The 14777-nt window shown below is 39.7% G+C and overlaps 1 protein-coding gene across 1 annotated transcript in view; it reads left to right on the forward strand.

Annotated features, from left to right (window-relative positions):
• Positions 1–8760, forward strand: part of NCOA1 (nuclear receptor coactivator 1) — an 82741-nt gene extending 73981 nt beyond the window's left edge. The window contains exons 13-14 of the mRNA XM_012652405.1: positions 2019–2108; positions 6403–8760. Of these exons, the coding sequence (XP_012507859.1) occupies positions 2019–2108; positions 6403–6573 (261 nt within the window). The 3' untranslated portion in view covers positions 6574–8760. The remainder of the gene's footprint in view (positions 1–2018; positions 2109–6402) is intronic.
• The last annotated feature ends 6017 nt before the right edge of the window (positions 8761–14777 follow it).

Consider the following 14777-nt stretch of genomic DNA (forward strand, 5'->3'; position numbering starts at 1 on the left):
TCCAAATTTCCGTCTGGTATTATTTTCCTTCTGCCTAAAGGTCTTCCTTTAAAATTTTTTATAGTGAAGGTCTGCTGTAATGATTCTTTTAGCATTTGTGTGTCTGAAAATGTCTTTGTTTCACCTTCATCTTTGAAAGTTCTTTCCACCGAATACTAGGTTGGCAGTTTCAGCTTTCGGTACTTTAAAGATGTTGCTCCACTGCAATATGTGTGATCAGATATCTGCTGTCATTTTATCTTCATTTACATATGATACTTCATTCCTTTGCACGTGATTGGTATTTTCCCCTCTCTGGGTGATTTTAAGATTTTTCTCTTAACTACTGTTTTTAAGCAATTTGGTTATAATATGCTTTCATGTAGTTTTCTTCATGTTTCTTGTTCTTAGGTTCATTGAGCTTCTTGATTCATGGGAGTATAAATTTCGTCAAATTTGGGAAAATGTTAATCTTTATTTCTTCAAATATTTTTTCAGTTACCACTACCTGCCCCCAATCAGAGACTCCAGTTACAGGTATAGTAGGCCACTTGAAGTTGTCTCAGAGTTCACTGAGTCTCTGGGTTTTGGGATTTTTTTGGGGTGGGGTGGGGTTCAGTTATTTTTTTCTCTATGTTTTTCATTTTAGATAGTTCTATTGTTATATCCTTAGGTTCGCTAATTTTTTCATTTGCAATACCTAATCTGTTAATTTTATCCAGCATATTTTTCATCTCAGACATTGCGGTTTAATTATCTAACAGTTATATTTGGATCCTTTTTAATATCTTCCATATCGTCAGCACATCTTTCATATCTGTTCAGTCTTTCCTCTTCTTGAACATATGGAATACGGTTATTATAATAACTATCTTGACATCCTTACCTGGCATTTCCATCATCTGCATCATTTTGGGGTTGCTTTCAATTGATTGGCTTTCCTTTTCATTAGGGGTCATATTTTTCTTCCTCTTTGCAGGACTGGTAATTTTTTATTGAATGCCAGACATATGAATTTTACCTTGTTTATATTCTTATAACTATTCTTGAGCTTTGTTCTGGGACATGGTTAGATTTCCTGAAAACAGTTTGCCCCTTTCAGGACTTGCTTTTTGTTTGGTGGGACCAAAGCAGTATTTAATGTAGGGCTAATTTTACCTTACTATCAAGGTAAAGCCATTCTAGTATGCTACCTGATACTATGTGAATTATGATGTTTTTCTCTCTGGTGAGATCAGGACCTATTCTCAGCCCTTTGTTTGTCTTTGGGAATTACTCCATGTCATCTCTTCAGGTGATTCATTCCCCTGCCTCTATAAACTGATCAGTACTGAGCTGCAGACTTGAAGTCCTCCGCAGATCTCCAGAGCTTTTTCTCTGGCCGGCTCTCCTCTGATAGTCCACCCTTTGTATTCCAGCTGCATCTTCTTAACTCAGGAAGCCTACCACCCTCTGTCTGGGTTCCCTGTCTCCATGCTGCAGCCTGGACATACCCTCCAGGCAGTAGGGTGGGCAGTTGCCACGGTAGGGATTCCTGAATTGTATCCCAACTCTTAGGGGTCATTGTCCTTCATTGCCTTTGTCTAATGTCCTGAGTGCCTTTGTTTCACATATTTTGTCCAGTTTTTCTGTTGATTCAAGCAGGAAGGTAAATCTGATCAAAGTGGAGTCTATCGCTAATTAACTTGTATGTGTGTGAGAGAGAATTAACTTTTTATTAAAGTATCATATGTAAGAATATACCAGAAAGTATACAACCTGATGAATTTTTACAAACTGAACACATCCAAAAAACTGGGGTCACCAGCAGCCCAGAGATTCTCCTTATGTTCCCTTACACACTCTTCAACCCCACAAGGGAAACACTACTATCCTGACTTCTAACAACACAGTGAATTGCCAAGCTTTTATTTTTGCTGTCCTCCTATTACTTTTCTCTCAATGAGATTATTTTTCAGCGAGATTGTTTTTCATTGAAGAATTTGGTCTTCAGCTTAAACAACTAGCTGATAATTTAGTCTTGTATTTATCTTTAATAGATAAATGATCCAGCACTGAGACACACAGGCCTGTACTGCAACCAGCTCTCATCTACTGACCTTCTCAAAACAGAAGCAGATGGAACCCAGGTCAGTAAGAAAATTCTAAGCCCAGAGCTGTCAGAGGTACTCTAGATATACAGAGGATGTTCCATAGCATCGTTAAGAGCCTGACCTTGGGAGTCAGACCTGGGTGTGAGTCCTGGCTCTTACTCTTCCTAGCTGTTTCATCCTGGGCATGTTACAGAACTTTCCTGAGCTGCTGTATAACCACTAAACTAAGATACCTGCTTATAGGATTGTCAAGAGGGTTAAATGAGATAAGCTTTCAGAAGGTTAATTCAATGCTTAGATAGGATAAAAGCATCACAAATGGTGGCCACTAATTGTTGTTTTATAAATAAACACAGTGCTAAAATTCATTGCTCATCACAATACCTGAAAAGATCTCAGTAAGTTTAGATAAAACAGAGTGCCTGCAGTGTGCTCTGCCTCCTTAGAAGTATGTGTGGCCACTTTCCTATATTAACCTACTTTAGAAATTTTAGAGGGAGGTTTCAATTCACTTTGGTAACTATGAGTTTAGTCTCTTTGTAATTTTTTTTTTTTTTAACACAGGCATTATGCTACAGATGGAGATAGGAAAAGACATAAGATATGTTCCTTGCCCTTTAGGCAAACTGCGGAGAGAAGTGAGGAAAGGAAGTTTCATTTGTGAACTGCTTATGATTTGCCAGGCCCTGTGTAGGCACTGTGTGCTTTATCTCTTTTAAGCCTCACTGTAACGCTAAGAAGGAGGTAGTTGTCCTTTTCTTCACAGATGAAGAAACTACACCATTCACAAAGCTGGAAGAGGAAGAGCTAAGGTTCAAACCCAGGTCTTTCTAATACCAAAGTCCGTGCTGCTTCTGCCATACCACTTAGAGCATGCTGAAAGATAAAATATATAGACATATGCACATAAATTGTCACATAACCAAAAAGAAGGCAAACTATCAAATTTATATTACGAGTAATAAGAGCCATGAATGTCCAAAGAGAGGAGAAATTGCTGAGATGGTTGGAAGAGCATTTACACAGGACTAGGGACTGAACTGGGCCTTGAAGTACAGGTGTCAAGGCGAAGTGAAGGAGAAAGGTACAGTAGTTGTCAGAGGCTAGTGCAGGGGTGGAGTTAGAAGTAGAGGGTATTGGAAGTTAGAGGACACAAAGACAGGGAAATAATATGTTAAATATCTTAGCGTTGTCCTGAGAAACCAAATCTACTGATTTCGTTTGTAATAAGAATTCATAGGAATTAAAATTAGCAAATTTCAGGGACCTTGAATGCTAAACTAAGGGATTTGGATTCACTTCTACAGATGAAGAGTCCTCCCTAAGGGGACCAATGATAAAACTACTAGTTTAGGCTTCATCTTGGGGTGGAGGAGGTGAAGGAAGGCACAATGGACAACTAGCTCAGGAGGAGAAAGATCAGTTGGGAGGCTCTGTCCGTAGTCTGAGCATTAGAAAGTAGGATTTGAGTCCTGTGAGGGTAAAGAGAAGGCATTTTGAGATGGGAGAAATGAAGAATCTTCATTCACTAAGTTTTCAAAAGTCTCACATCCAGAGACATGCACTGGGCAGCTCACCAAATCAGTTTAAGCAAAACAGCTAAGTTTTAGAGTTCTGGAGCCCTGGGACAGTATTTGAATTGAAGTAAAAACTATGCTGGAAAATCTTCAGAATCTGGGACTCAGCTCTCACACCATTCTTCTCACCTGGCAAATCTAAAGCTTTGTGTCACACTTTACCTATCTAGGAAGGTGTGGCAATATATGAAGTCCTTTGAGGTCTGGTCTCAGGTACCCCCCTTTTAAGTTACTGTTCAAATGGCTGAAATGTGTTTTAGAGTTTGGTTTAGTCTTTTCAATTTTTTTTTTTAATTTCCAAAATGGACTATCTTTTAAAAAGTATTCTCTTTTGAAAGAAGCAGAAATTTCTCTCTAGTTTTGTTTTGGTGTTTTGTTTTGTTTTTCAGAATATTTCAGGGGTACAAACACTTTGGTCACATATATTACCTTTGCACCGCCTGAGTCAGAGCTACAAGTATGCCCATCTCCCAGCTAGTTTGTTTTATCATGACTTTTTCAAGAATGTTTTTAAGTATTTTTGGACAAAAACACTTTATGCCCTGTCCTAATATTTCATACATAGAAACATGTAAACGTGAACTTTTTTTTTTTTTTAAGAGACAAAGAGACAGAGTCTTACCGTGTCACCCAAGCTGGAGTACAATGCTGTCAGAGCTCATTTCAACTTTGAACACTTGGGCTCAAGCGATCCTCCTGCCTCAGTCTCCCAAGTAGCTGGGACTACAGGCACACACCACCATGCCCAGCTAATTTTTAAGACATTTTTTGTAGAGATGAGGTGTCACTGTGTTGCCCAGGCCGGTCATGATCTCCTGACGTCAGGCAATCCTCCTGCCCTGCCTTGGCCTCACAAAGTGCTAGGATTACAGGTGTGAGCCACTGCACCTGGCCTGAAATTTTATATGTCGATTTTATTTTTTAATAAATCAGTCCCTCAAAAGTATTATTGTTTGTGCTCACAGTATGTTTCAGTAGTGCAATCTTCTTTCTGTTGTAGCCTGCCACGGAATCTCTATTCGCTCCAGTGTTTTTATGTTTACCAAACTGAAGCTGAGGAGTGAGTTGGATAGAAATACAGAGACAGATGTATGGAGAAGAGAAGAAAAAGACGAGGAGAGGAGGACTGGAGTGCTAGGGGGCTGGCTGTACTCCGGAGCTGTGATGGGGAGGAAGCAAGACAGAGGAGAGAACAGGAAGAGAACACAGAGAATATCGAAGTGGGAAGAGGGCTGGTAGGGGGATTGTTGACCTAGAGAGAGAGAGGAAGGCTCAGTGAAGCTCTGGAAGGAAAAGAGTCAGAATGAGAAATTAAGAGCACAGCGAGGGGGGGAGGGCACAGAAGCAGCTGGAGAATAGACTCAGAGCATTGGTGAGTTTTAGATACACGAGAAAGAGCCTAAAGAAGACAGTAACAAATGGGAGCATTATGGGGGGTGGGGAAGAAGCAAAATTTGGGAAACTAGGGAAAGAGGAGGGTGAGAACAGTGCTGATCTTTAACGATTTAATTCATCAGGCACTTAAAAAGTTCAACTCAGGGCTTGTCTGCCTTCTCTGAGAGAGGGAGTAAAGTAGAGATGTAAATGGATTAAGAGAATAAGAGACCAGGGGCTGGGCTGATGTAGAAATTTGATGGTCGGGACATTGGACATTTGTCATTTGGCTAATGAGGGCTGATGGAAAAAAACTTTTATTCAATTAGGACAGAAAAGTTTTCAGAAAAGCTGAGTGTAATTAGCATGAATTAGTGATAAATAACCAAAAAATTATATCACTAATCTAAAATACTTTATGAACCTATTAAACATAAGGCACAAGTTTGCCAGAAGTTGGAGACACTTAGTTCGATATACTTAGATGCCTTAAAAGGCATCTCCATTCCTGGTCTGGAACATTCACAATGTGGTATTGGCCTTAATCAGTTCTACAAACAACTTTTTAATAAGTCTGATTGGTAAAGACTAACTTCTGGCTTTGTTTTTCCAAGAGAATATGCTAGAACTATGCAACTTTAGACATTTTTAAGGAATAAATATATTATTACTGAAAGTAGTTTTTACAAAAGGGAAAATTCACACTGTTCTCAGCTAGTAGATTTACTGTTATTTTTAGCTCATGTGTTTAAATGGATTGTCTATCAGGAAAAAACGTCAAATATAAAATTGTTCTACCAATACTTTGCTGTAATTCTAAAGCCAACATGTGAAGGAGCTATGTAATAATATATTTAGATATTACACAAATCTTTTGGACATTAACCTTAGATGCTTATGTCCTATTACTGAGTTGTGGTGGTTTTATTTTGCTAATACTGGGTTAAAGCCTTTAATTTTTCAGTGACATCGTAAAGATTTTTTTATCCTACTAAAATCATCCATAGAATGGTTTTAAACCAGTTTTCCAAGTAGTATGTATTTTTTAAAACCCACCACTGGATACCCAGACACCTGAAACTGGGCTTTTCCCAATCTTGGCAATATTAGCAATGACACTTTCAGTATTGATGGCAACCCTGTAGGAGGCGTGACCATTCCAATTTTGATTTTATTTTTAAAGTGTGAACTTTCCAGAACCCTGAGCAAAATGAGTGCAGCGATTTTCTTTTTGTAGGACAAGAAGACAGAAGAGTTCTTCTCTGTGGTGACTACAGACTAGAGGAATGCTCTAGTGAGTTTCCACTTCAAGTAGTACCCACTCATAAGCCGGGGGGGCAGACCCTTCTGTCTAAACACATCTTTTATTTGTGTTCCAGCAGGTGCAACAGGTTCAGGTGTTTGCTGACGTCCAGTGTACAGTGAATCTGGTAGGCGGGGACCCTTACCTGAACCAGCCTGGTCCACTGGGAACTCAAAAACCCACATCAGGACCACAGACCCCCCAGGCCCAGCAGAAGAGCCTCCTTCAGCAGCTACTGACTGAATAACCACTTTTAAAGGAATGTGAAATTTAAATAATAGACATACAGAGATATACAAATATATTATATATTTTTCTGAGATTTTTGATATCTCAATCTGCAGCCATTCTTCAGGTCGTAGCATTTGGAGCAAAAAAAAAAAAAGGAGTTCACTTTTGTTGGGAGATTGAAAGATGTTTTTGTTTCTTTCTTTGTAAAGGCCTTGGATATTGAAAAAATTACAAGGCAGAACAGTTGGACAATCTATTTCTTGAGCCAAATTTAATTATTCTTATTTTTATAATCAGTCATTGGCTTCTTATCTGGATGAAGGCTTCTGGAGGAGAACCAAAACGACAAGTTCCAAGAGGAAGATGAAGCTCCGCCTCTGCCGCTCAGTCCCGACCCTGCCCAGGAAGAAGGGCGCACGGGGCTTTGCCTGTGCCCGTCCACCAAAGGCCGTCACATTTCTCTAAACCAACAGCCCTCCCCTAGCCCGACCCCAGGCAACTTGTGTGTACAATCAGCTTCTTCTAGCAACTCTGTATCTGTTGGCTTCAAGAGAATATTTTGCCTCCACATTCGTACCCCTTCTCCTTTTTTTAAAGATGGATTTAAACCAAGATGCCTCCAGGAAAGAGGATGAAATGAGTATATTCACAGAGGAATCCAAAAAATACAGTTTGGGGGAAAATGCAATAATTTTTGATGAGATGGGTGAAGGACAAGAAGTGAGTTCTGTCAATTATTGTAGATATAATTTTCTGATTAAATCTGGAAAAAAAAGGGCAGCCTGTTCTTTCTGCTTTTATTGTATTAACAGCTGAGGTAGCTAAAGTTATTTAAAATAAAATTAAATTTATGATCCAAGTAGCTTATTTTTCCCTTTAAATCTCTCTGTAAATATATTTGATTTCTTGTAGAAATTGATTTCCTTCTGTTTAATTTTATGCTTTTATTATACTCTTGATTTTTCTAAATTTGTGTGTGAAATATAACACTGAATTGCAGTTACATATGGCTAGTATTATTTTGTTATTTTAATAACTGTGATGCCAAGTATGGATTTATTTTGGGTTCAAATCAAAATGCCACTGCCAGAAAGAGCTGTTCCAGCTGAGCTAGGGCATACTGCCCTAGAGTGTCCCTGGGATCATCTAATCAGAAGTGCACAGGCTACTTGTACAGAGAAAAATTAGTACTCAAAATCTTCGTTTTTTTAGATTGACTTTGGGAATTTGAATTTTCATCAGTGCAAATACAAATTTCTCCACCCTGCTCTGAGGCTAATTGGTACCGTATTTTCCCTTTGTGTCTTGTCACTCTGCCACATCCCATCTCATCCTGGCCTCTGAGTCACGGACCCAGTGAACTGACTTTCTAGTTCTAGAAGTTCCACTGCAAGGCCAGGAAAGCTTGAGAAAGGTATTGTGGAAGAAGCAAAGGTAGACCCCCATCACTCACCTTCGTCTGTATCCCTGGGCCTGTGAAGGATGACAACGTCTGACGTTCTGCACCAGCTACCTCTGCTTCCACGGCAGAGAAAAGGCCATACAAACTATCAGTGGAAGAAGAGCATGGACTCAGACTTCAAGGAAGAAGCCATTTTCCCAGGTCCTTCCTTCTGCATCTTACCACCCCCTAGTTAACAGATAACTCCATTGAACAGCATCTGTTCAGAAACTATACTGAATAAAAAAGATTGGTGGAAGGGCTCGTGTGGGTAGCAACTATGAAACAGAAATAGGACACTCAGTTATAAACATTATCTCCTTTAGTTTTTCAGAAAATGCACCCTTGATTTCATTCATTTCCAGCTTGAAAGCCCAGCCATATTACTCTAGTCCCTACCAAACTGCTCTAGAAGGTCATTTCCATTTTGTTTGTGATATTTAGATGTGTATACTTCAGGAAGTTCACCTTTAACTTCAGCATTCCAGATGAAGTTTTCTGACTCAGTGCTTTTGCATAAGGAACTAGAAAAAAAAAAGTGGTAAGGAAAATTGGAGATGCTAACATCCTCCCCCATCCCAACTGCACCTTAAAATATGCATGTCACCTTCAAGGTTTTATAATTGCACTGTTTGTTTTATGTATGTACAGATTAAAATTATTGCTACATTTGAGAAAAATAAAATTGCTTGCTTCTATGTAATTCCTGTCATTCCACAGGAAATTTACTTTTCCAGCTACTGAATAGAATTTGTTTAACAACCTCACGGGTTGCCTCTTCATTTACAGGGAAAAAAATGAAACCTACATTCTGCAGAAATTGCCAGAGCCCCAAAATGACTAACAAGTAATTAAAGGATAATAAAAGAAAGGATCCCTGAAGCCAAAGATCCTTGAAGTCACCCTAATATGAGCCAGCCTGTTGAAATTCGAGAAGGTCAAAGCAAAATCATGATAGTGGGCCTTGAGGAAATTCTAGCTTTGGCTGTGTATCTGATGATTAAACACTCTTGCCCTGCTGTTTCTTGTCCCTGGAGATCTGGTCCAGGCGGCACTCTACAAGATACCTTATCTCTCTTGATTATTGGGTTTTTTTAATATACCAACATTTATCGTTATAGATGTTGAATCTTACTTGAGGAGGCTCCCTCAATGTGACAATGCATTTTATAGAAATTAGGCCCTGTTTCTTGTTTGTGTGTTTCTACGGCAGCCTAAATCCAGCAACACCTAGCTAAGTAGAGCCGGGATAAGCCGGGTAAGCAAGTGTCATTCCAGAGGGCAGGGGAGGGTGTATTTCCCTGCACACATTCCTACATGTAAATATGCATAGATTTGGTAGCTATTGTCAGGAATCATTTATGGGGGAACAAAACCTTTTTTTCACAGTTGGGATAAGGTAAAAATGGTGCTGCTTTTAGATGAGGCTGAACATTGATTTAAAGTGACCCTGAGGTAATGGGATTAAATGGTACACAGGAAAAAACCAATAGAAACTATTAGGAAAAAGTGAGGTTGGCATAAAGAAACTTCACCTCCTTTGTGGTTTTTTCTAAGCAAGGTTCCATTCCTAAAGAAGATCTTAGAAATGGTTTCCTAGGCCTTGACAAAGAAAAACAAAGGATAGTTGTCTGGTTACAAAGGCCGTTGTGCCGCTTTCCTTGTCGACATTAACTGCTCTCCCCAGAAGAGCGGATCCACCTGAGTGAGGTGAATAGTTGAGAACAGGCCGGATCCGTGACCATTCCTGCACCTCTGAAGATCTTGATGATTTAATTAAGCCCATAAATTCTTTTTATTGGAGAAAACTGCCAAAAGAAGCAGTCCTCCCTCCAGAACCTTTTCTGCCAGCGCTAAATTAGTTTTCTTTATGTATTTTCATGGCCCCTAGAACTCTTAACAGGATTGAAAAAATTAAAAGCACTGGCCTCATTCACTCATTTGACACATTTTATTGTCTTAATCCAGGGCACTCGGAATAGGAAAGGATCCCACAGATCCACAGCGCCTGCCCTCGTGGAGCTTGTATTCTCATGGGGGGACTCGGAGTGATGCAGTCACAACTGGATTAACTGGTACACAGGAGGGTTTAACACTGCTTTGTAAGGTCTCGTCTGGGGGGTCAAGGCAGGCTCAGCTGAGGAAGAAATGGCATTTGAGGTGAGCTGTGCAGGGTGGTGAGAGAGCTCAGTGAAGAGCAGAGTGAGGAGAGTTCTGAGGAACAGCACGTGGGCGGGCCTGGAGACAGGAAGGTGCCCCAGAGAGCTGGTTTTTTAAATTGTTAACCAGTGTTCCCGAGCTCTCATAAACACGTTATTAGAATTATGTCAGCTGGCGGGCTGCAAAGTGATTTAAATCAGCCTTTGGCTCCAGGAGGAACATAATGCTAGGCTTCGGAATCCTCATTTGGAAATTGTTCCAGCTGATAGCTAAGGTCTGTTCCATAACTAGCCCTATCTGGCCAGAAGTACAGGCCTCTGTATCTTCTACACAGTGATCTATAGCTGGTGACAGTATTATTAATAAAAACATACAAGAAAATAAATTGGTGCTGTAACAATATCTAAGGTGCTGTTAGGTATATAATCTCATTTAGTCCTCTGTAGTCCTTGGGAGAGTTGTTGTGAAGAAAAAAACAAGCCCTAAAAGGTTATAGCACAAACACTACTATTTATCAATGGAATTAGGAGTTGAAACCAAGTCTTGTGATTGTAAATTCTGGGTTCACTATCCTGGACTATATGATTTAGGATGGATTCTGAGTCTGCAGACTTTAATCTCGTTGTGTGATTTTAGGCAATGCTTTCTTATGTGAAGTAACTTCTAAAAACAGGCTTTGAAAAGACGGGCAAGAACTCGAGGATTGAGAAGAGAGGACCAGGCCTCCTCTGGAGGCAGAGCCTGCGCAACTAGCCAGGGGTTGTCTTTGGCATGTGGTCAGGAGGGTGTCCCACTGCAATTTGGGAGAAGCATTCTGTCCTGCATATCTAAACAAGGAATAAATGAGGAGCTCCATGGAACCACAGCTTAGCTTTAAAAATTTTTTAAACATCCCCTTAGCTTAAAAGAATTTTGGAAAATATGGATTCTTCCTGGGGCAGGTAAAAGAATGGCTAACAGAGGATCCTTTATTTGAGACAGAGGAATGGTAGGGCTCTGCAATTCCTCCGAGGATACTAGGTTTTTTGAACCAGACCTTGGAAGCACTCAGTTTCTTCCCTGGCTATTGATCTTTCTGCAGACAAAGAATCTTTCTCCTGTGCAATGGAGTTTAGCTCTGGTCTAATCATTTGTGCTTATCTCAGAACTTTGGTAGTTTGTACAACCAACAGAAGCAAGCAGTGCCCACAGGTATCCATAGCAAACCTGAGACATTGGCTTGAGGAAAGAATTAAAATGTTAAAAGGAATAACTTCTATTTCATCGAATTGTCCTCCCGTGTTTGTGCCCATGGGTCCTAAGGTAAAGCAAAAACCCTAGGCCACGGTTATGGTGCTTGTTGCATTTTTGATGAGCTGCCGCAGTACAAACACCGTGATAGGCGGTGTGGAAAGAAAGTACAGAGATACTTGGCTGAAGCTGCTGCTTTGCTGACAATGGAGATTCTACATCAGTTAAGAGAGATTTTTTTATTTCTGCTCTGCCAGGCAAGGTACTAGGCTAATAACCCACTCTTATGCTAATAATTTCTCATGTTTGTACAGCACTTTTACATACATTTGATTTGCAAAATCGTGTAAAGCAATTACAGGCCTTTACAGATGGTGAAACTGAAGCTCAGGTTTATGATCAGGTGGCCAAGAAGTGCTGGACCCAAGAGTCAATCCTTGGGATGAAACCTGCCATTGTTTCCACTGCACAATCCAAATATTAGAGATAAAAGCACCATTGGACAATGACACAAAGACTGTGGGAATCCTGATGAGTTAAAAATTACTCTCTGGAACTCAAGTTCCTTAGAAGCTTGTAGTGGTTTCCATTTTGAAAATAAAGCTGAGCACTAATTTTGGCTTTGTTGAAGTATAAATGTCTTAAGTTTGTGTGAGGGTTTCTCACACAGGCCACTGTATTATCCCTGAACAGTTTCATCTTTTCTCTTGAACTCGGTACCACCTACATGTCTGTGCATCTTAAATCCACTCTTCTAGCCAGGATCTCTCTCAAGATCCAGTCCTAAATTTCCAACTGGTGAACCTTACCACGTGGATCCCACCCTTCCACTGCCAGCACCTCAAGCTTAAGTCCCAAACCAAATAACTTATTCCCCACAAATATGTTTCTGTGTCTCTTATCTGAATTGGTCACATCATCATTCTGTGAGTGGTCATTTTCAACAACTTCCTCCCACTCATCTCACCAAACTGCAAGAAGATAGCCTGTGTAGAGCCTCGTGGCCACTTTCTTCCTGGCCCTGCGAGTCTCTGACCCAATTCAGAACTCAATTATCTTTCTTTGGATGATTACGATAACCATATTCTTGCCTCTTACATTCATCCTTCACACGAACATCAGAGAAATCTTTCTAAACGCAGCCTTCAGCATCTAGTATTAGTGACTGGTTTTCGCCCAGAGCCCTCTCTGGTCCCCACATTTCAATGAGCTTTTCCTTTACACTTACTGTGTTGCTGCGGCGTTTGGGCCTCCATTGGCGCACAGTTATATGCACATCTCTTTTCTCCACTAATTTGTGAGCCCCTTAAAGAAAAGGTGCACATCCTACTTCTCCCCCCTGAAAGCCTTCTACATAATAGGATCTTAAATTCTGATTGAAGCTGATATTTTAAGTAAGGGAAAGTTGCTGATGGACAGACCAGGCAATGAGTTGTCTCCCGGGAGTCTGGATCATTGAGCTAATGGAGGTTGCAGTCGTTTCTAAGAGTTCAAGACAAGGTCATGATTTTATCTTGACAGTTGTTCCCTTTTTTCATGAAATGTGAGTGAATGCAGGGCCTTTTCATGAGAAGTTTTTGAAAATCTCACACTCTAGTGGCCTCCACATATTTCGAGATCTTGCAGAACATTAGCAGTTATCTTGAATATTCATAAAGCTCTCAGCTTTTATTTATAGATATATGCTTCTGTTAAACCCTTTACACTTCTCAGATATTACCTCCTCACTGAAAATCAGCTGATTGGGTTGACAGTCATCTTAATTGAGAAAAGAGAAAAGGTAGATCAGGAGAGACAATCACTTCCAGTCTTCCCTTTCAAAATGTATATGTAGCTACTCTCTTCTTTACCTATAATGTAATGCTGCTGGGAAGTGATTCATGTTGGAATTAAACAAGAATAAGACAGCTCCTCATGAAATTTCTATTGGGCCTTTAAAACCAGTGCCTCTAAAATCTGAATGACTTAGAAAGTGAACAGATGGAACAGGTCAACGAACAGAGAGACCTTCCTCTCTCTAACAGGAGCAAGAGTCCTACCTGGGGTTTCTTATAACTGAAGAAGCAGCCCAGTCCTGCTTTTTTTTCAAGTCTAAAATAATTTATCATACACCTGCCTGAACTAAATTTTACGCTGCATATTTCCTGTTCATTTTCCTTTTTAACTTGCAAACTTTTATAAAAATAAGCATTAATTTTTTAAATTAACTTTCCATTTTAACATTCTTCTAATGTTAGCGATTATATTTTAAATGATAATTACTTAGCAAGCTAGACTTTAAAGTTCAACCAAAACTAACTTGGAAAAAGGCTCCCTATAGAATATACTCTATTTAAAGGCTCATGCACTTCCAAGCTTAGGCTTTAAATTTTCATCCTACCTTCCATCAAAAGCTTTTTATTAAGGAAATTTTCAAGTATATATGAAAGTGGAAAGAATGTGTAATGAACCAGTTTTAGGTTTTTTAAATCAGTCTTTGATATGTGATTTTTATAACCTCAAATAACAAGATAACTTCAGTCACTTTATCAATTTCCAGCTCAAAAGTAAGTTGTGATTAGTCTTCTTGAGAATCTTTAGATTCAAGGATTTGTCTTTTAAAAATTGTATGTTAATTATTTTTAATAATATTTCACAAGTAATTTAGTAGTAATGACAATATACTCAGCAAACAGATGTTGAATACCTACTTTTTGCCAGGTACTATTCCAATCACTGGGACTGCATCAATGAAGAAAATAAAAATCCCTGCTCTCGTGGAGCTTGCATTCTAATGAAGGTTGCTTGACGATCAAATAAGCAAAATATATGGTGTATCAGATGGCAAGTGCTGGGGAGAAAAATAAGGAAGGAGGGATAGGGAGTAGTGGAGGGGAATGGTCACGGTTTAAAGCAGGAAAATCAGAACAGGCCTTCAGAGAAGGTGCCATTTGAGTGACAACCTGAAGGAGGTGAGATAGTGAACCTTGGCAATACAGAGGAAAGAGCTTTCCAAGCAGAAGTGCAAAGGTCTTGAGGCAGGAACAGAGTGAATGAAAGCAGTAGGAGTTGAAGTCAAAGAGACAGTGAGGGCCAGGATGGTGTAGGGCTTTGTAGACCAAATGAAAACTTTGGCTCTAATTCACATGGACGCCATTGGAGGATTTTAAGCAGGAGAATGGTATGCTGTTACCTGGGTTTTAAAGGGATTACTCTGGTTTTTGTGTTGAGAATTGTTAGAGAAGGCAATGTAGAAGCAAGGAAACGTGTTATGAGGCTATTGCAATAATTGAGGCAAGAGGTGATGACTTGGACCAGGATGGTAGCAGGAGAAATCGTGAGAAGGGGTCAGATTCTGAATATATTTTGAAGGTAGAGACAAGAGAATTTGCTCCTGTATCAGATGTGAG

Source organism: Propithecus coquereli, unplaced genomic scaffold, assembly GCF_000956105.1.
Source record: "Propithecus coquereli isolate 6110/MARCELLA unplaced genomic scaffold, Pcoq_1.0 Scaffold39, whole genome shotgun sequence".
NCBI classification, from domain to species: domain Eukaryota; kingdom Metazoa; phylum Chordata; class Mammalia; order Primates; family Indriidae; genus Propithecus; species Propithecus coquereli.